This window comes from Panthera uncia, unplaced genomic scaffold, assembly GCF_023721935.1.
Source record: "Panthera uncia isolate 11264 unplaced genomic scaffold, Puncia_PCG_1.0 HiC_scaffold_240, whole genome shotgun sequence".
Taxonomy (NCBI): domain Eukaryota; kingdom Metazoa; phylum Chordata; class Mammalia; order Carnivora; family Felidae; genus Panthera; species Panthera uncia.
The window spans coordinates 35,093-57,039 of record NW_026059129.1 but is presented as its reverse complement, the minus strand read 5'-3'; the positions used below and the strand labels follow the sequence as shown (position 1 = coordinate 57,039).

The following is a 21,947-nucleotide window of genomic DNA, read 5'->3' as shown; positions in this document are numbered from 1 at the left end:
AAGAATATTTTATATTTTAAAGGTCTTACTAAATGGTATACTTTTTCTCCTTGGCATCTAGCAAATTAAAACAGCATTCAAGTATACTTTGGGATTTGCTGTAATTTGTGCACTTCTTCTTTTAGTTGGGTAAGTCTTGATTTTTTTCCCCCTGAAAATGGAAATAGTATATAATGGAAATAATAAAGACTCATTCAGAAAAATGTAGAAAGAAAATATAAGAAAAAGAATAAACCACAAGCAATAACCACAATTATCCATTTTTGTCTGTGTTGTTCTGCCTAGACATTTTTTTATGTGGTCAGATACATGCAGAGTGCCCTTCCCCCCATACATATGCCCTCCATGTTATAGTTTTACAGAAATGTGATTTCATTTTATGTAATTCTTGATAACCTACTTGCTGACATATTTTAGGTATGTCTTTAGGATAGTAGTGTAGATTCATTATTTTTGACAGTATTGCATTCTCTTTTTAGGATACAGTTTATTTAGGGGCCCCTGGGTGGCTCATTTGGTTAAGCATCCAGTCTTGATTTTGGCTTGGGTCATGATCTCATGGTTTGTGAGCTTGAGCCTCGTGTTGGGCTCTGTGCTGACAGTACAGAGCCTGCTTGGGATTCTCTCTCTCTCTCTCTCTCTCTCTCTCTCTCTCCCTCCCTCTCTGCCACTTCCCTGCTCACACTCTCCCTCTGTCTCTCAAAATAAATAAATGAACATTTAAAAAAAAAAAGATGAAAGTTAAAGGATACAATTTCTTTAATCTTCTAGTGACGACTACTTGGACATTTATGATGTTTGCAGTTTTTCCATTTTTATAAACAGTTCTTTGATGAAAACCCATCTGTGTATCTTTTCGAATCCAATGCATCAGTCTAAATCTTTGAATTAATGTTTGTCAGTGAGTTTCTTTCTTAAATCTTCTTCCTTAACGTTTTAATATCAATAAAGTTTTACAATTTTTTTTATACATTTAAAATTTTCTCTTTGGAAAACATTTATCCTTGTTAATGGAAGACATTTCTCCTTATTAAAATAGGTTTTGATTCTTTTTTTTTTTTTAATATTAGGAAATGTGTGAGGTGCTAATAAGCTTTTCAAAGTTCCCTTTTGTAATTTGATCTCAGAAACTTCAATAAATAAAAAGTAGCATTTATCAAATGCAATTTGTAGTGGGAATAAAATTGGTCAATAATCTTTTGTTGTTCTGAGTTCTTAGAACACAGATGCTTTATAATCAAGGCATATTTCCAGTACTCTTTGTCTGCCTTGATGTGTCATGAAAAAAGAGTACTTATTGAAAGAACATTTTTTTAGTAGTTTTTCTATTTATTTTAGGTATTGAATATATTTTTTTAGTGTCTGTTGGCCTTTTAAAAAAGCCAGTTATGTTAATGTGAAAGTTAATGTGAAAGTCTCTTCTCTAGAAACATAAATTATCCAGAACAGAGATCAGCAAACTTGAAAAAAAATTTTTTTTTAATGTTTATTTATTTTTGAGAGACAGAGCATGAGCGGGAGAGGGGCAGAGAGAGAGAGGAAGACACAAAATGCAGAGCAGGCTCCAGGCTCTGAGCTGTCAGCACAGAGCCTGATGCAGGGCTCAGACCCATGAACCATGAGTTCATGATGGGCTGACGTTGGATGCTTAACAGACTGAGCCACCCAGATGCCCCAAACTTTTGTTTTTTAAATGTTTATTTATTTTTGAGAGAGAGAAAGAGACAGCGCAAGCTGGAGACGTGCAGAGAAAGAGGGAAACACAGAACCTGAAGAAGTCTCCAGGCTTTGAGCTGTTAGCACAGAGCCTGACATGGGGCTCGAACTCGTGAGCCATGAAATCATAACCTGAACCAAAGTTGGACGCTTAACCAACTGAGCCACCCTAGTGCCCCAGCACACTTTCTTAAAGCGTAGTTTTTTAAGTTAGAGGTCGATACGGTTTTTGTGGCAACTGCTCAACTTTACTGTAGCTCTATAGTAGTTGTAGACAATATGCAAACAGAATGACGTGGCTCAGTTCTAATAACACTTTATTGACAAACACCGGCAGTCAGAAGTTTGCCAGCTCCTGATTTAGAACATAACTGAGAACCATCAGTAAAACCACAAATCTTTATAACAGCCAGAGTATCTGTCCCAGATAAAAGGTATCCGAAGTGTGTGTGTGTGTGTGTGTGTGTGTGTGTGTGTGTGTTTAAGAGAGAGAGAGACCTTGAATGGGGGATAAGTGTAGGGAGAGAGAGAGAGGGAAAGAGAGAGAGAGAGAGAGAGAGAGAGAGAAAATTTTTTATATTTTTTTTTTTTTTTTTGAGAGAGAGAAAATCTTAAGCAGGCTCCACGCTCAGCGAGGAGTCCAACACAGGGCTCAATCCCATGACCCTGGGATCATGACCTGAACTGAAATCAAGAGTCGGACACTGAACTGACTGAGCTATCGAGGCTCCCCCGGAAGTGTATTTTTAAATTTACTCATTGTTTTCATGGCAGATTACCTTCAATCCTCATTTAGAGTAACATTTTGCACGATTCTGATAGTTTTAACAGATCTCTAGATGACATTTATTTATTTATTTATAATTTTTTTTTTTTTTACTGTTTTATTTACTTTTAAGACAGAGACAGAGCATGAATGGGGATGGGGCAGAGAGAGATGAAGACACAGAATTTGAAGCAGTCTCTAGGCTCTGAGCTGTGAGCACAGAGCCCAACACAGGGCTCGAACTCAGGAACTGTGAGATCATGACCTAAGCTGAAGTTGGATGCTTAACCAACTGAGCCACCCAGGCGCCCCAACATTTATTTATTTAGAAGCAGTATACTAAAAGTTAAGCAAATGTTTCTTGCAAATATACCAATAACAAGAAGCGACAGTTTGGCCAGCCATTTTGAAGACTGTAACATTCACTTTTTTCCCACATATTATTGTGTACTAGTTATGTTGCAGATACCGTGCAAGGTGCTGGTGAAACAGCACTTAACAGAAAAGACAACTCCTTTTCTTCATGGCATACATTCAAGAGAGGCTTAGAGGGGCAGAGAAAGAAAATATACAAAAATAGGTTGTGTTGAGGTTGTGAAATGTTAGGGAAGGCACTGATGAGAAGTTAATATTTGAGAAGACATTTGAAGCAAGTGAGAGAGCCATGAATATTTGTGGGGGGAAGAGCATTCCAGCATATGAAAAGCCCTGTGGCAGCCCTGAGCCCTGGCATGTTTGAGACAAAGTGAGGAAACTAGTGTGGCTGGAATGGAGTGAATGAAGGCTGCAGTAGCTGAAGATAGGGTCAGAGGTAACTAGATCTGCCAAATTTAGTAAGATATCATAGGCTTTTGTTAGGACTTTGACATTTCTTGTGGGAGAGATGAGAAGCTATTAGAGAGGTTTTGTTATTGAGGAACATAATCTGACATTTTAAAAGGATCCCTGGATGATGTTTTGAGATTTGACATTATGGAGCTAAGGGTAGAAATATGAGATCTGTGAGGAAGCATGATGGCAAGGCATGATGGTAGCCGTTGGAGAAAGAGCCAGCAGGATATTCTGATAGGATAGATAGGTGGGGTGTGAGAGAAAGAGAGATTGAGGATGTACCTACTTTTAGCCAAACTGCAAAGTCTTAGGAACATTTCTTTCACTTTTAACACCAACTGCAACTTTGGGAAGTTCCTAAAACCATTCTTAGGTTTCATAATTCTCTAGAAAGATTTAAATAAATCACTGATAGCTGTTATGTTTATTGTTACCGTTTATTATAAGAAGTGAATACAGGTTAAAATCAACCAAAAGAAGAGATGCATAAGATAGAGTCTGGGAGGATTCCAGATATGAAGCTTCCATTGTCCTCAAGATATGTAACTCTTCTGGCATTGATGTATGACTGTATACGTGGAGTATTGCCAACCAGGGAAACTCACATGAGCCTTAACATTCAGAGTTTTTATTGAGACTCTATTATGTAGACAAGTCTGATTGATTGATTGCCCACATAGTTATCTCAGCCTCTAGGTCAGTGGATGCCATATGACTCAGAGTCCACCACCGTAAATCCTATGGTTGGTCTTTCTGGCCCACGACTTAAGATTGGGTGTTGCCAGCTCCTGCCCTAAATAAAGATACTCCTATGAGGCATGACAGTTGGGTACCTGGTGGAGCCATGGGCAAAATTCACACCTCTTTTTGGGCAAGGCCAAATTCTTTGCTACACAGAAAGAAGGGTGAAGTTGTCATCAACTGAGATAGGCACTTCTGAAGGAGGAGCAGGTTTGATGGGAGAGTATCAGAAGCTCAGTTTAGTTCATGGTACATTTTATAGGCATTCAGGAAGAGATGATGAGTAAGCCACTAGATTAAGCATTAGAAAAGTCAGAGTTTAGTCTCTGCTCTTCCAATATCAGTATCTAGCTCCAATGAGAAAATGAGTTTTTTTTTTTCCTTTGTAAAATATGAAAGATAAGCTGAAGAATTGCTAAGTGTTACTCCCTGTGGAAGTAACAGGGAGTAGTAATCAAAGGTGGAAGGCTTTGATTAAGGTGGAAGGATATTTCCTCCGTTGTTACAAGAACGATAAAAATGAAGAGGTACAGGTAGGTTCTTAGGTTTTGTGTGCAAATAAAAGTATTCCTCTTTGATTGGCCTCTATTTTCTCATTGATATTTGAGATCTTTAGCTGAGAGCACTGATAGAGAAGGACATATGTGGACTCCTGTATTTCACAAGCCTGAAATTTGTGAATAAAAGACTAGTAATTGTTTTGGTTACCCAAGGTAGTGTTCTTCTCATTACCATATTTGAATGAGGTATATACATTTAGGTTAAGTGATTGACTAAATTTCCTGAAATTTTCTTGATGGTGACCTACTCCTCATTTTTGTTAAGTGATTTTTTTTTTTCTTTTAAAACAGTAGATAATTTTATGGCAAAAACATTGTTGAGGTTTAATTCATGCAGCTAACATTTTTGGAGCACTTTGTTGGGTAGTGTGCAAAGTCTTGGGGATAAAGATGAAGGGTCATTGTCTATTTCCTCAAGGTTCACAGTGGGGAGAGAGACAAATATATAACTTGAGTTATAACATTTAAGTGCTGTAATAAGAGATAGGTACCAGGTTTTGATGATGGAGTAGCAAGTTCCTATTCTTTTTTTTTTTTTTCTAACATTTTATTTATTTTTGAGAGAGAGACACAGAGAGAGAGAGAGACAGAGTATGAGCAGGGAAGAGGCAGAGAGGGGGGGAGACACAGAATCCAAAGCAGGCTCCAGGCTCTGAGCTGTCAGCACAGAGCCAGATGTGGGGCTTTAACTCACCAACCGTGAGATCATGACCTGAGCTGAAGTCAGACGCTTAACCGACTGAGCCACCCAGGTGCCCCAGCAAGTTCCTATTCATATAATAGGAATTCTGCATTGAAGAATCAGGAAAGACCTACTAGGGAATAATACTTGAATTGAAGTTTGAGGAGTGGAAATTGATCAGCTGACTAAAAAAAGTTGAATAGCATGTATAGTATATTAGTCTTTTCAGAGTGCTGTAAATAATAGACATTTATTTTCTCATAGTTCTAGAGACTAGAAATCCGTGATCAGGATGTTTGCAGATCATGTCCTACAGGATCTTTTCTCTGTGCTGTCACTCAGGGAGAGAGTGCTCTCTGGTGTTTCTTCCTCTTCCTAAAGGACTCAATCCCATGGGGCTAGGATCCCACCATTATAATTACCTTCCTAAAGGCCCTGTATCCGAAACCCTTCACATTTGGGGTTAGAGCTCCAACATAGGAATTTTGTGAGGACAAATTCAGACCATAACATTCTATTCTCTGGCCCCCCAAAATTCAGGTCCTTCATACATGTGAAATACATTCATCCCATCCCAGCAGCCCCTAAAGTGTTAACTCAGCATCAATTGTAGGTCTAAAGTCTCATCTAAATATCCTCTAAATCCAGTATAGGTGAGACACCTGAAGTATGATTTATCCGTCTGAGTCAAAGGAGTCAAAATTCTTCATTAACAGTGAACTTGTGAAAACAGACAAATTTTGTGCCTCAAAGGTAGAATGGTAGGACAGGCATAGGATGGACGTTTCTATTCTGAAAGGGATAAATTGGAAGGAATGAAAGGGTTATGCATCCCATGCAAATCCAAAACCTAACAAGGCAAATTATTCGATCTTAAGGCTCAAGAATAACCATCCTTGGTTGAATGCTCCACTGTCCAGGCCCATTGAGGGGTAGGTAGTAGAATCACTACTATGGCGCTAGGTATTGGGCCTCTCCTCTTAGTTCTGGGCATAGGTCCTGCTCCCTTGACTCCTTGCAGCAGTTGCCCTGTGGCCACAATTGAGGAAATAGAAGAGGAAGCAACCTTTCCCCTGGGCCTATAGTGGGAGTGGCAGCCCTCATTATAACCGAATTGCTTTTGGGTACTTTTTCTTGAAGGATAAAGCACGTTCTCAGCTAAATAATTCTGTTATCCTGTCCTGTGAATCCCCCAAATCTCATAACCTTCCTTATTTTGTCCCATCTGTGTTCCCTTTATGTCAAATTATCAGTGTTTCTGTTAGTATCATCCCATCATTGTTCCTGGCTTTTGGTGAGAAGGCTGATTAAATCCGTGGTTTCCACCCTTATTAATCTCCTTATCAGCCTGTTCAGCCACCATCTTAGAACAGGCTTCGTTATTTTTTACAATACTTTTGGGACAGTTCCTTTTTGCTTAACAGTTCCTTTACCTTACCTCTCTCCTCTCACAGTTTTCTGTAAACTGTAAGGAGAAACCAGCCTACTCCTTCAACACTTTGCTTAGAATCCTCCTCAGCTAAGTACACAATTTCATCTCTTAAAAGTTCTGCTTTTCATAGAACCACAAAACAATTCAGCCCAAACAATTTCAAGCCCAAAAGTCCTTGTCACTGTATAACATGTTATCTTCTTTCTTTTAGTTTCCAATAATATGCTCTTCATTTCTAGCTAAGATTTTACCAGGATGATCTTTAGCAGCCATATTTCTACCACCATTGTATTCATGAGATGATCTATATCTTTTCTAAGACAATGGTTTTCTCCATAATTCTTTTTTCAGTTGTTCCTAGAATTGTGTTTAGCATCCATATTTTTTATCAGTAGTCTCTGTTAAAATTCAAAATTCCACTGGGTAAATTTGAAGATCTAGTTGGCTTTATTCAGCAATTCATGAATTGGACAGCATCCATCTAGCAAATAGATAGGAGCTCTAAGGAGTTAATGCAAAATGGAAGGCTTCTAGAGGGAGAAGTTGGTGAGATAAGGAAATTCAAAGAGTGAATTGTTTCAGGGAAGGTCACCTTCCCTGAGGGGAAGGCAGGGGATTTTATCAGGCAGATTACCTTACTAGTACTGACTAGGAAGTTTCAGATTGATTAGTTTAAAATTCCACTTCTAGGGGCCCCTGGGTGGCTCAGTCAGTTGGGGGTCTGACTTCGGCTGGGGTCATGATATCTGGGCTCCTGGGTTTGAGTCCCGTGTTGGGCCCTGTGCTGACAGCTTGGAGTCTGGGGCCTGCTTCTGTGTCTCCGTCTCTCTGCCCCTCTCCTGCTCAAGCCCTCTCTCTCTCTCTCTCTCTCTCTCTCTCTCAAAAATAAAATAAGAAAATTAAAAAAAATTTTTTTTTAAATTCCACTCCTGGGAGAGGCTGCAACTGCAACTAGGTTGGGTATTAAATATTGGTGGGATTCAGCACAAGTGACTCCATTTGGGACCTTTTTTTTTTTTTCTTTTATTCTTTTTTCACACCTTCTGGGCAGCCCAGGCTTTTTCTGGCATGCACCTTAAAACTCTTCCAGCTTTTGCCCATTACTGAATTTCAAAGAGACAGTCACATTTTTAGGTATTTGTTACAGTAGGAATCCACTTTATGGTATCAAAATCTATAACTGTCTACTTGGGCTGTGGTAACAAAATAGCACAGACTGGGTAGCTTACCCAGTGAACGTTTATTTTCTCACAGTTCTGGAGTTGTGAAGGCTAAAAGTCCATGATCAAGGTGTCAGCACATTTGGTTTTTGGTGAGGATACCTGACTTGTAGATAGCTACCTTTTCACTGTGTCCTCACATGGTCTTTACTCTGTGCTAGCAGGGGGAGAGAGAGCTCTCTAGTGTCTCTTCCTCTTCTTATAAGGACACCAATCCTGTTGGATTACAGCCTTACCTGTAGGACCTCATTTAACCTTAATTGCCTCCCTAAAGGTTCAATATCCAAATGCCATTAAATTGGTGATTACGGCTTTAACATATGAATTTTAGGGGGACCAGTTGAGTTCATAACATTGTGGTAACGGAGAGGCTGTAGTTAGCATGAAGTATTTGAAGAATGACTAAAACATACAATGTGAATTTAAACTCTCACAGTACCGAAAAAAAGTATGTTGTGACGTTTCAGGTATTTGTGTGGGTGACAGGCTATGGCATTAGCCAGGTAGGTGAACTCTGGGTTTTATATACAATGTTTAAGAAATTTCCAGTTTTATCCTGCTGATCAGTTGAAAGACAGTGAAGATGTATATACATTTATGTTTGTGAATGCATGAAAGTAATTATATATGAATTTATTTTAAGAGTTTTAACACCATGAAGGATGCATTTGAAAGGGGCATTTGGGAATTGGGTTGGAGAATTGAAATATAAATGATAGGAAGACCATAGTTAGGTAATTATTGTAATAGTTCAGCTGAGAGATGAGGGTCTAAACTAGAGTAGTTACAAAGAGAACAGACAGGAAGAAACTGATAAAATATTTGGAAGATAAATATGACTTGGTGATTGGGTGTAAGATGTGAAAAATCTTACTTTCTATTCTACTGAGTTTATCATTTCAGTTTCATATCTCCTGAAATTCATTAGCCTTTCCATTGTCTCTTCCTTTAAGTGAAAATCTGTATTAAACTAATACAGTGAGTCAAATTGGGTATAAAATATTTTTACTAAGCAGTTTTTCAGTTTTACTATTTTAAGAGTGTAAGAGAAATTTATAACCTTATGAGGCCGCAGTTCTCATCTTGATCTAGTATGGTGTGTCTTTGGAAGCTGAAGTTCTCTGTATTCATTTTTTTTTTTTTTTTTTTTTTTTGGGAGAGACTGAGATTAAGAAAATATCTGTACTTTCTACCACACAAATCTCATTATACTCGTTGGTTATTTTAGTGTCATCATCATTTAGTAAATGGTTGATAACCTTATTAAATGCTGCCTCCTCATCAAAATTGATGTATTTATATTCCAGACACATCTGACTTTAGTTTTAGTTGCCATTGCATCTGTTAGGAGAAACTCCTTTCTCTTCATAGATCTTTGTCTATAGGCTGACATTTGGCTGGTGAACACTAGTTTGCCCCTTCTGGTTGTTAAGAGGTTGAAACGCTTCCATGTGAGTCAGCTGCTGCTCTGCCTTCTTGAGTCTTCTTACCCCACCCTAGGCCCATTTAAAGGGTAAAGCCTGGTTCAGCAGTGTCTTCCAGAATTAAGGCCAGTGTCTCTGTTGACTGGTTCATGTTGTTATGCCCAGAATTTGTGATCCCCAAAGACCACCAGGGAGCCGAGTCCGATGCAAAAGCAAAAGAGCCTTCATACGAGCTAGCTCGAGCTCAATCCCCTACCTGCACCGATGCAGCGGTGAGATACCAGGGAGAGAGAGCGAGTTTCAAAAGGACAAAGGTTTTATTGGGGCCTAGGGGCAGTTGGTGAGGTAATGGCTGTGGCCTCAGCTGATTGGCTGGGGAAGGGTTGGAGTCCTGTTAAGAAGGTAGCTGGGCGTGTTTTGACCAGGAAGTTTGAACGGGTGAGTGGGAGGTTACTCAAGGGGTGGAGGCGTGGTCTAGGTGAAGGACACAGAACAAGATGGAGTCGGCCGGCGTAGGCCCGCCCTTTCAATGTCTTTGCCATATTGGTTGTTAAATGTTTTGGATATTACTGTCCAGGATATATAGATGAATTTAGTTGTAACTCTTGAATTCTGCTTATAGATGTTTATCTTAGTTTATGTGAAAATATTTTGCAAATGTTTCTTAGATTATACAGTCCTGATGGCAAGATTCCCCTAACTGAAGAGAACCTGTTTGGGGTTTGTGCTTTCGTTACTCCCTATAGTTCCTACCTAAAAATCAGTGCTAAAATGTTAACTCTCCTGGATCTCTTCACAATCAGTATTTTTCCTGAAGTCATCCTGACAGTAGTTTGGGCTATTTGAACTTTAAATTTTTTTTTTTTTTTTTTTTTGGTCATAGAAAGTTTCTTTGTTAAATATTTGAACTGCTAAAGAACCCAGCTCAGGAGTTTGAACATGTAAGTGTCATCAACAACTAAGAGTTAATTTTCTTCTACTTTTGGGTAGAACCTTTGTTTACCTAAAACTGACATAGATAAAAAATATTCTAAGTATGAATACTAGTTTTAGATATTTGTAATACATATTTCTGTTTAAGTACTATAGGTGATATTTTGTGCAACACAGAAGTTTTTCCTCCTACTCACAGAATTGGTCACTGCCAACTTACAAATTCAAAATAAACTTTTTGAAATATAAATATATATATCTGGAAAAAACTCTGTCCAAATAAAATAGATACTATATAGATAGTTTTTTCTTCCTTGCTTTATACTTTTATTCAAATGCAAATAAATAAGTTAATATCATCATAGAAGTATAATTTGCAAGAGGTTTATTTTTTTATGTTTTGATTCTACTTGACTACTTTTATTTGTTTTTTGATTTTATGACCAGGGCAACGAATAATGAACTTTTTACATTTATTGCTCTAATTTTGTCACTTTTCTTTCTGAAAGTGGTGTGAAATAAGTCTCCAAGATTGAGTGAAGTAAATGGACATCAATGCAAATAGTTAAAAATTTAAATAACCTCCTGACATGCTCTGATCATTCACCTTTTTATAAGAATAAAAAGTATCAGTAGTACCAAGGGGTAAAGGTTTAAAACAGAAAAGTAGAATGATTGCTTTGTTTTACTTGCACACATTATCGGAGTGAATACCTTACTGTATATATTGTTGAACTCATTTAGTATTTCGTCTTTACAGAAGAGGATAGATCTTTGTGCTTTGCTTACAATTAAATTAGGTTAGAAAGGAGATAGTGTTAGAGTCATTTCTTACATTCCTGTTTGATTCTCTACATGTACAATTTAAGGGATACCCAGCCCTTTACCTTAATCTTGTTTCTGAGTTAGGCACTAAAGTGACTGTCAACCTTCTTCCTTCTCTTCCCTTCTCTTTTCTTTCTCTTGTTTATTTTATCTCTGTCTTCCATTTTCTCCCAGTTTAAGCATCTAGAGTAAGTCCTAGGAAGCTAGCTCACTGTTATTTCCAAGATGCCCCTTCAACTGTGGATTGAAAAATAAATAGAAACTACTTTAATTTTATGTATTGGTTAGAATCTTGAATGACATAAAAAAAAAATGCTAAGAAGAGAGTAAAAATTGCCCTAGCTTCACAACATGATATTTACCATTTATTTTGATATATTTCCATTCTATTCTATTTATATAAATATGTTGAAATCACTATATATATTGTGTTCTTCTGATTTAAGACAAATTCTTGACCTTTTTTGTATTATGGCCTTTTTGGTTTTTAGCCCATGTCTCCTTTTCAAAATTATCTTATCTTTACTTTGAGAGAGCAGGAGAGAGCGCCTGCAAGTCAGGGAGAGACAGAAGGAGAGGGAGAGAGAGAAACTCAAGCAGGCCCCATGCCCAGCATGGAGCCCCAATGGAGAGAGGAGCATGATCTTATGACCTTGAGATCATGACCTGAGGCGAAATCAGGAGTCAGATGCTTAACCAACTTGAGCCACCTAGGTGCCCTCTTCTCAAAATATTTTAAATGCAAAAAATAAAATACATAGGACTACAAAGAAAACTAATTATACTGAATACAGTAATAAACTAAAAGAAATTTATAATGTAATAAACACATATGTAAGAAACTTACCACACCCCTCTGTACATGGTGCAGATTTGGTTTGTTAAGTTGTGTGTGTGGTGGTGGGGGAGGTTAATCTTTGTATAAAAAAATCACTAGACGGGCAGCTGGGTGGCTTAGTTGGTTGGGCAGCCAACTTTGGCTCAGGTCATGATCTCACAGCTCGTGAGTTCAAGCCCCGTGTCGGGCTCTGTGCTGACAGCTCAGGGCCTGGGGCCTGCTTCGGATTCTGTGTCTCCCTCTCTCTCTGCCCCTCCCCTGCTCACACTCTGTCTCTCAAAAATAAATAAACATTAAAAAAAATTTTTTTTTAATTACTAGAAATTGAATTTTAGACCTTTTCCTTTTATTCAAAATTTTATCTTTAAAACCATTAAGCAGAATTATTTTCTTTTTTGTAGTGCTTTTGTTCCTCTGAATGTTCCAAATAACAAAAATTCTACAGAGTGGGAAAAAGTGAAATTCTTGTTTGAAGAACTTGGAAGTAGTCGTAAGTATTCTTTTTACAAACACACTCATAATAATACATATTTTGTACCTCTTGGGACTTTTCTGAGTAGTCCGTTTTTATAGTGTTAAGAATTTAACCTTACAGCTCTTTTGACTTGTGGTTAAAAGTGTGCTAGAAAAATTGGGAACTGTGTGATGTTAAGACTTACTTCTAGCTATTATGTAGTTAGTCTCTTCATACAGTTACCAAGTTGAAACAAAAATATGATCTTCAAAGAATTTTAGCAGTGAAGGTCTTATAATTTCTATGTATTCATTAATTCACCTGAGATTATATAGACAATGTTAAAGAAATGTGCTTGATATATTGTTTTTTATTTCTAACTTTTAGCCAATGAGAGAACCCTATATTGCTGTTTGATCATGATTAATTTTTTAAATGTTTATTTATCAGAGTGACATAGTGCGCGCATGTGAGTGCGAGTGTGGGAGGGGCAGAGAAAGAGGGAGAGAGAGAATCCCAAGTAGGCTCCATGCTGCCCACCCCCTAGACACAGGATTTGATCTCACGAACCATGAGATCATGACCTGAGCCAGTGGCAAGAGTAGGATGCTTAATCGACTGAGCCACTCAGGTGCCCCAGTAATTTTTTTATATAGAATATAAATTACAGAGGTTTTATATGAATGAAATAACATTTTATTATAAATGTACCTTACCAAAACATTCAGAATTGCTTTTTCAGAAGTTTTTCTTATGTGATTTAGGGTTTTAGAAGGAAAAAAATAGGCAGGTTCAGGTTAGGTTAAGAAAGATGCTCACTCATTGAAAAGATACAATGGGTATTAGAAACTGATATAAATGTGTACTTATTACTCAATTTCATGTGCATTTGAACATAGTAATAACTTTATTTTCGAAGAAACCTAGAATATCTATTTTACAAACCTGAAAAATTCTTATTGCTTTTCTATTTATTTTTAATAGGTACTGTACATTCTTGATCAACATTTCTTTTTCCTTACCCAGATACAATATTAAATGATTAAATTAAATCTTAGAGTCCTTGCTATACAACTTCTTAATTTTCTTGCTTTCCACTTAAGATTTCATCTTGTAAATTGTGTTCCATTAATATCTTGCTGATACTAGCAAGAACTAGGATAGCAATCCTGGCATCTACTAATACTAAATTGTCAGGATTTATGCACCTGATCCTATTACTGAGGAATAAATTGCTTCTTTTCTTATAGTTAACTCCTTCAGGTCTCTTGAGTAATTACTCCTCTGCCTTAAACATCATTTCATAAGTTATGCTAGTCTTTGAGTATTAGTATAACTTGAATCAGTAATTATATAGGTAGCATTATTCTAATTTCTGTAATCTCATGCTCTTTAGTCTTAACATTATTTCTTTTATCTCAAATCTTAAACACCATATCCTAGAGTACATTTTACTTATCAAAATTAGTAATATTAATTTTTTTGATTGGTCAACCATGTTAGCATAATACTCCATTTTATCAATTGTAAGATGCATAGTTTCCCACATTTTTATATTTCTAATATTAGGATGCATTTTATTTTTTCTTTAATTTTTTTTAACGTTTATTATTTAATTTTGAGAGAGAGAGAGAGAGAACAAGCCAGGGAGAGACAGAGAGAGAGGGAGACACAGGATCTGAAACAGGCTCCAAGCTCTGAGCTGTAGGCACAGAGCCCAATGCGGGGCTCAAACTCAGGAATCATGTGATTATAACCTGAGCTGAAGTCAGATGCTTAACTGACTGAGCCACCCAGGTGTGTTTTATAAGTGATAGTACTTTAAAATTGCTATCAGCAAAATACCAGATCTCTCCTTGTTTTATGAACACTTTCCATTGATAATTCTAGTAAGATCAAGAAAGTAATAGCACCAAATGTTTTTGAGTCCATAAAATATGATGTTTTAGCTTCATGAAATTAAGGCTTAAAATTTAGCCTTGCATGGTTTGTGAATTTGTTAATAATATGCTTTGTTCATGTGTTATATAAAAGCAAGACATGAGTTTTAAGAAGAGAAATGATTCTAATTTTATTGTTATTCATGAAAAGATTAATATACATTAAATTAAAATTATATTTGGTTCCACAGGACTTGCATTTTAACTAGTTCAAAACAGTTTCAGGGTGCCTAGGTGGCTCAGTTGGTTATGCATCTGACTTCAGTTCAGGTCATGATCTCACAGCTCATGGGTTTGAGTCCCGGGTCAGGCTCTGAGCTGACAGCTCAGAGCCTGATCCTGCTTTGGATTTTGTATCTCCCTCTCTATCTGTCCCTCCCCTGCTCTCTCTTTCTCTCTCTCTCTCTCTCTCTCTCTCTTTCTCAAAAATAAACATTTAAAAAAATGAAAAAAAAAAGAAAAGAAAATGAAACAGTTTCGATAGGACCTGCATTACAACTGGAAAAATTAGTATTACTAACTAACATTTAAGAAGATTCAAATTTGCATTGTATTTTTTTGTATAATTTGGTATAATAATTTAAAAGTGTTACTCCTGCCTCTGACTTATTGGCCTTCCCTTAAATAATTTCCTAAGTCTAACTTGTTAACATAGAATTCTATATTGGTGCTTTGTTTGAATTTATTTTTGTGTTTGCTTTTTTCCCCCCTGCCACATGGGCAGGCCAGCTCCTTTCAAATTAAAGGGTGAAATAAACTCTCTAAGATTTTAGTTTTAGACTCTATGTTGAAAACTTAATTGAAAATTAAGAACAAAGAAACCAAGAGTATCAAGATGGAAGGGAGAGGAAGAAAAAGTCAAGGTCACTGGCTTTCCTGGGCAATGTTATTTTTCAAGGTCTGCCATTGAGAAAGTCCAGGATGGTTTTTTTTGCCACCTTTTGAGCATGTAATATTTTGCTGCTTTCTTTTTAGGCTCAATTAGACAGTAGTTTTTCTGTTTAATTTTAAGAAGTGAAAGAAAGAAAATCTTAGTCCGAAAGATCTTCTGCAAATCAGTTTGTGAATAGCTCTTTAAAAACTCTTGTCTCCACTTGGAGTTGACACTTCAAAGATGAGGTAATACACATTGAGTTTATTCCTTCAGAATGTATTAAGAAACCCAGTTTTTATATTTTTATATTGATTTTTTGAATATGAATGTTTGAATAGTATATATGTACACTTTTAACAGAGTTCTTATTTCTTTGCAGATGGTTTAGCTGCATTGTCATTTTCTATCAGTTCTCTGACCTTGATTGGAATGTTGGCAGCTATAACTTACACAGTAAGTGTAATGTTGATAATTGAGTTAAAATTAAAAAAATTACTTCATAAAGTAATACCTTAGTCATGTATTCAATTATATATTCCTCTTTAACATTTTAGTGCATTCTTCTTCATTTTCTTAAGTTTTCTTTACATAGAGGAAGGCAAACTTTTAACTACTTAGTCACAATCATTTTATCTGTGTTTCTGAAATTTAGTATTTAGAAACAAATCTTATAACTTGTAAACCCTGAAGTTAATTATATACTATCCAGTAATAGAGTTAGTGATTTATAAGCATATTAGAACTCTTAACTGTAGATCAGTATCTATTATGGATGCAATAGATTCATCCTACTTCGGCATATAGGGATTTTAAAATTAGATATTTATAACTTCATATTTCTCTAGTGTATAGAATCTAATCTTATACTCAGAGTATTTTTTATTTTTCCTGGAGTTGGTAAGGTCTGAGTTAATAGCTTGCCAGTCTTGTGTACAGACTACTCTTTGAGGGTTTTGCTCCAATTATAGAGGAAAAACCAGTAATAAATGCTTCTTATCTACCTCCTGAAAGAGAATGGTATAAGAAACTTTAAATTATCTAGAACCTTTTCAGATTAATGGAATTTATGTTTATAGCATTCTTAATTCTTGCAGAAATGGGAAATACTGGTTATAAAGAAAACATTTTTGGATATTGTTCCAATATGTCTTTCTTAGGCATGAAAGAAATGGGCTCTTAGTGTGATAGCAGAATCTAGTTTTGTTAGATAATCATTCAGGTGTCATGATTTAGAATAAAAGAAGTCTAAAATGCATGCATTTTAATATCTGTTAGGTGCTTATTTGGGTATCTGTTTTATTCATTGCCATTTTTGTTTTTTTTTTCATGTATCACTACATAAGGAATTTGTCATAATATTAGTGGGTAGTTATTCTTCCATCTCACAGAATATAGGGGTAGTATGTTATTATTGTCTTTTAAGAAGCAGTCACAGATTAACAACAAATTAAGAGTTAGACCTGGACTCAAATTGCTATTCTGTGCCTGACTCATTAAGCTCATTTTGTATTTTTTAACCTTCCTGGGTCAGTGCCTTTCCCAGTAAATGGGAATAGAAAAATGCCTCTTACATATTTTTGAAGGTCAAATGACTTTGAAAACTGTAGGAAAATTAGTATATAACAGTGGATAAAAGATTAGTCAGGAGAAACAGATGGAAAAAGAGGAAACCAATACGTAAGATCAATATCAAGAACTGTGAAGGGTCTAAAATTTTATCCTATTTGCAGCCTGCTACAGCTGTTTGGTTGTTGACTGAAGATGCAAGATTTCTGGGTCAAAGACAAAGACTTTTACTTACAGTAATAGCAGTAGCCTTAGGATTAGCAGTTTCTTGTGCTGGTTTCCTGAGTTCACTTCCCATGGGACAACGTTAAGTACACCAGATAGTACTTTCATGCAGAAGAGGAACTTTGAGCTTAGGGAACCCGAATCTTTAGAATGGACAGTAAGCCTTTCTGCCCTTTGCTCTAGAGAAAGATGCTATCTTTGTTTTCTGAAGGCTGTTTTTCTATGTAAACATCCTTGAAAAGATAGTATAGAAAAAAAATGAGCTTTAGTTGCAAGGTGTGCAGAAATGAGAGACCCAGGGAGGATTGTCTTCCAATAGTCAAATGGTAGATGCTATGAAGAAAAATAAGGCAGTATAATGGGATAGACTATACTGGAGGCTGGTTCTGCTGTAAAAGTCAGGAGTGCCTTCTCTAGTATTTAAACAGAGACCTGAGTAACCAGCCATGAGGAGGAGTTAAGTGCAAAAATCCTGAGGCAGATACGTGTATGCTGTGTTCAGATAATAGCAGTGAGGCAAAGCCAGTGTGGCTGTAACTCAGTTAACAAGGGGAAGGATGACTGAAGTTTAGATGAGAAATAGCCAGAGGCCATGTTATGTAGAGCCTTTTAGACCATGGTTAGGATTTTGAATTTTGTTTTGAGATTAGAAGCCATTGAAAAGTTTTAAATGGAGAAGTAATAGGATCTAACATTTTAACACCATTGCTCTGGTGGATCTGAATTTCATAAGCTGTGGCAATGGTGAGTGTGGGAGTGGAAAAAACGTGTGAAGTTATTAAAATTCTTTAAAAGAGAGCTTCCCTCTAGGAACAATATTATTGTAAAGTAAATATTTTGAAGTAATATTTTATATTAGTCTAGCTGAAGCTGCAAAAATTATCATTTAAGCAATCAACTAAACCAAATAAAATAATCATACTGACTAAGTTATGATATCCTTAGAAGAACTTTATTTTTCTAGAGTGCAGAAGGCTGGGCTGAGGACATTGATATAACATGGCCCATGCTGGGAACCTAAAAGACATAGACGGTATGCTGAATTGGTAGAGAGGGATCCCTTAAGTCCTAAGCCCGAGGGAGAGGGTCCAATGGAACAGCATAGTAAGATTAAACTACCTAGGACTTATATTTTTTCTTTAAGTAGAATAAGCAATAAAATATGATCCTTGGTAAAGAGTCGTAAATGTGGATACTGTCTGTGGGTCCCTTGAACTACTCTACTATCTAAATTTACTGATTCCTAAAGTGGGAATAATGTTTAATAAGATTTTGAGAATTTAAGCAGTTTACAGAGTCTTGGAATTTGTTGGCCCCTCAGTGGTCACTAGTAGCTCACACTGTTGAATGTTCACACTTTAGTGTGATTTAAACTGTAGTGTACACCTCTTTTCCACATCTTGCAGTGAAAGTCAACCAGATGCTAATAGCAGTTGGGTCATGATCAGTGAGAATGTGGTTTATGTAAAGATGAGTAAGTCAAAGAGGTATTCAAAGTTCGGTGGTCGTTGCTTGGTGGGGGAGGGGATGGAGAGACAAACATCATTTAAATAGCACAAAATATGCTCAGAGCTCAGTGGAAGAATGTTTTGCTACCATACCAGTCTGGCCAGTTTTACTATCTAGTGTGTATTGAAGAGACCCTGTTTAAGGGGGTAGCATGATGGTTGTAGCTGAGCGCTAGTCCTGAGTGAAAGTCTTTATGTAAAATCTGTTATCTGAACCATAGCTTCTCTGTCTGTAAAAATAGGCCATTACTACTCAATCTTTATTTAAAACTTGAGAGTTGAAAATTAACCTGTTTATAGATAGATGGTTTTATTATACAGAGGTGGTTAATAGTATTAATTACCATATTTGCTTACAGATATAAAGCTTTCTTCCAACTTGTTATGGAAAAGCTTGAGAATTGAGCTTTTCACATTGGTGGAGCATGGAAAGAGCGTACAGTACATATCCATGGGAAATAGAGGAGATTTAATTTTAATTAAAATACCCAAAGTGGGAAGTTAATGTTTAGACTATTTTGACCCTGAGTGCGAAGAATTAATTATTAAAGGTAAAGTCGTGTCTGTTACAGACTCTGTAACTGTTAGTATTGAGACCAGAGACGTTTTTGTAATGTGTCAATAGAGTGTGATTTTTCTTAGCTATACGTTATTGTTTAGTTTAGAAACTAGTTGATTATTTAAATTTTACCAAGATTGTATCTATTCTGTGTCTTTAAGGGATAACCCAATAATTGGGCGCTCAATTTTAGAAGAATATCAGACAACATATAGCTTGACTATTGTTTTCAGCTTAAATTGAAAAGAATCTGCTACTTTTCAAATAAAAAAAGGAAACCTTTAAACACAAATATTTATGTGGATATTTTAATTTTTTTGGTGCCACCAAGTGGGGAAATGTTGAATGATACTTTTCATACAAAATGTATCCTGTGGACCACTGAAGTGCCTATAGAGGTGGTAACTACTGAACTTTCTATTATATACACATTGCAGTGAAAATCTGACCATGTCACGTGTGTATATGTGTATACACATGCACATACACACACACATATAACATGCTAATACATATACATTTAATATAAAATATAAAATGCTGGATTAAAGAAAATAAAAATGATAAACTAAGGATTCAGAAATAGAAATAGAGCATTGATTGGTTCTCAGTAATCTTTGAGGAGAGAAAGGCTCTTTAAAAGTCAAATTTCTCAGCTTTCCATGTGATACAGTTTCATTAAGTCTATGCCACTGATTGTAAAATGTACTTTTACTTTACGTACCACTATGATGATCTCTGCCTATGCTTTTTATTATTTATAATTTTTGTTTTATATTTCATGAGGAGTTTTTACATATGTAAGTACTTTTATTTTTTCACTTATATAAATACATTTAAAAAATCATATTCTTCATATATAATAAAAATATATATACATGAAATAAATTGAAAAGGTGTTCCTAAAACTTCACATTTGGAATCTGAGTCTTCTGAATCACTTTTTTGAATTGGTTATTCATGTCCATGTTTTACTATACAAGATTGTTTCTTGGGGCACCTGGGTAGCTCAGTTGGTTGAGAGTCTGACTCTTGGTTTAGGTTCAGGTCATGATCCCAGGGTCATGGGATCAAGCCCTGTATTGGGCTCTGCACTGAGCATGGGGCTTGCTTAGATTCTCTCTCTCTCTCTCTCTCTCTCTCTCTCTCTCTCTCCCTCCCTCCCTCCCTCCCTCCCTCCTTCTGCCCCTCACCCCAGCTCACACATGTGTGCTCTCTCTCAAATTAAAAAAAAAAAAAAAAAAAAAAAATGTTTCTTTTGTCTTATCAAGAGAATTAGTGATGCAGCTTTTCTTGAAGCCTCCACTCTTATCTCTGAAATTTTCTTTGAAGGTGCTAACATACCCAATGTGTAAGTATAAACTGATTTTGTTGTTTCTTGTCTTGCCATATGAAGGGCAAATGGAAAATGGCTTTTACCTTGGGTATGTTGCTTTAAGCTCATAAAGCACTTGACTGTTGCTTTGCAAGAAAATTCAGAATTATGCTCCTTGTTTCGATAAATATTTGCTTCACTGTTGGCTCCTTTGCTCTCTTTCTACACATTAACTTTTTGTTTCAATGTCAAATCACAGCCCTATCTTAAAGATATTTTAAGTGGCAATTAAACTCAGTAGTGATAGCAAGAATGCATGTAACTCTGATGAAGAAGTAACTATAAAGCAACCAGCTGAGACCAAATTTGTGCCTGGGCTGGTAATGACAGCTATGTCATGACTTCTGTGTAGCCAGTGATTATAAGAGGCATCCGAATTTCACTAATGTTAAATGTGAGAAAATATATATGTATCTTAAAATCAATGAATATTTAAAGGGGAAATCTTAATTGAGTATATGTTTAATGAATTGTTTCATTAGTCATAACAGCACACGTGTTCTTGAGTAATAGGTGTTACAAGTACATGTAAGACATTTATGCAGTCTACAGGCAGTGCCTTTATAGTATTCCATGGATCACAGATTGGAAACTATCATTCTGGGTATTAGAGAGATATATGAGGAGAGAAAGGCTCTCTCTCCTCATATATATAGGGAAAAGTTGCTGTTCTAAACTGGGCAGTGTAAGAAGGTATTAGAAATGTTTGTAATTTGTATATATTCTTTTGAAAATTTTGGGTTTTAATATGGATGGTGCTTTATTTTTGGAACTTGAAACAAATAAAATTGGAAGCAATTATGACCAACCTGGAAGCATATTAAATGATACAATCTCTTTAGCCTTGTTGATTTTCTGGTAATTCACTAGAGGGCAGTAGTAAGCAATAAAAGTTTGTTTCTGAAAAGGATAGCTTTTTAAATACATTTTTTTCCAAAGAAGTCTGAGGTTAAGTTCAAAAAGACTATTTGAGAACCTAAGGTTGTATTGACTAAATGTTTCATGTCAATTTTATTAGAATCTAAATATTATGGTTACATTTCCTGATAATCATTGAAACTTAAACATGCAATCCTTCCTCCCCCCCCCCAAAAACTCTAAAAGGTAGGTAACCCCAAACAATGACAACTTTCTCTAATTGTTTTTTTCAGACAATTAAAAATTCATGAAAAGATGTATTCTGGTCCCCTGTTAGCACAAGGTGTTACCAAGGACATATCTTTATTTTCTTAGATTTTTGTGTTTAAGCTATTTAGGAATTTAGTTCAGCTAGTCTAATAAATATGTAAATTCCATGTAAGGAATTAGGTTTGTGTGAACTAAGATTTATTTTTCAAACAATTTTTGGTTAAATATTAATAGAAAAAATTATTTTAGTAATTTAATAAATCTTTATTCTTAGAATAAAGGTAGGAAAAAGAATTGAGACCTAGTTTTTATAGATCAGATAGTCTCCTATACTTGTTAGTAGTCTGGCT

General features: G+C 36.0%; 1 protein-coding gene across 1 annotated transcript in view; it reads left to right on the top strand.

The window, feature by feature from the left end:
• Nucleotides 1–21,947, top strand: part of LOC125917768 (lysosomal cobalamin transport escort protein LMBD1) — a gene marked incomplete at its 5' end in the record, with an annotated part of 73,308 nt that overhangs the window by 18,015 nt on the left and 33,346 nt on the right. Inside the window, 3 exons of the mRNA XM_049623873.1 lie at nucleotides 62–129; nucleotides 12,370–12,458; nucleotides 15,616–15,689. Of these exons, the coding sequence (XP_049479830.1) occupies nucleotides 62–129; nucleotides 12,370–12,458; nucleotides 15,616–15,689 (231 nt within the window). The remainder of the gene's footprint in view (nucleotides 1–61; nucleotides 130–12,369; nucleotides 12,459–15,615; nucleotides 15,690–21,947) is intronic.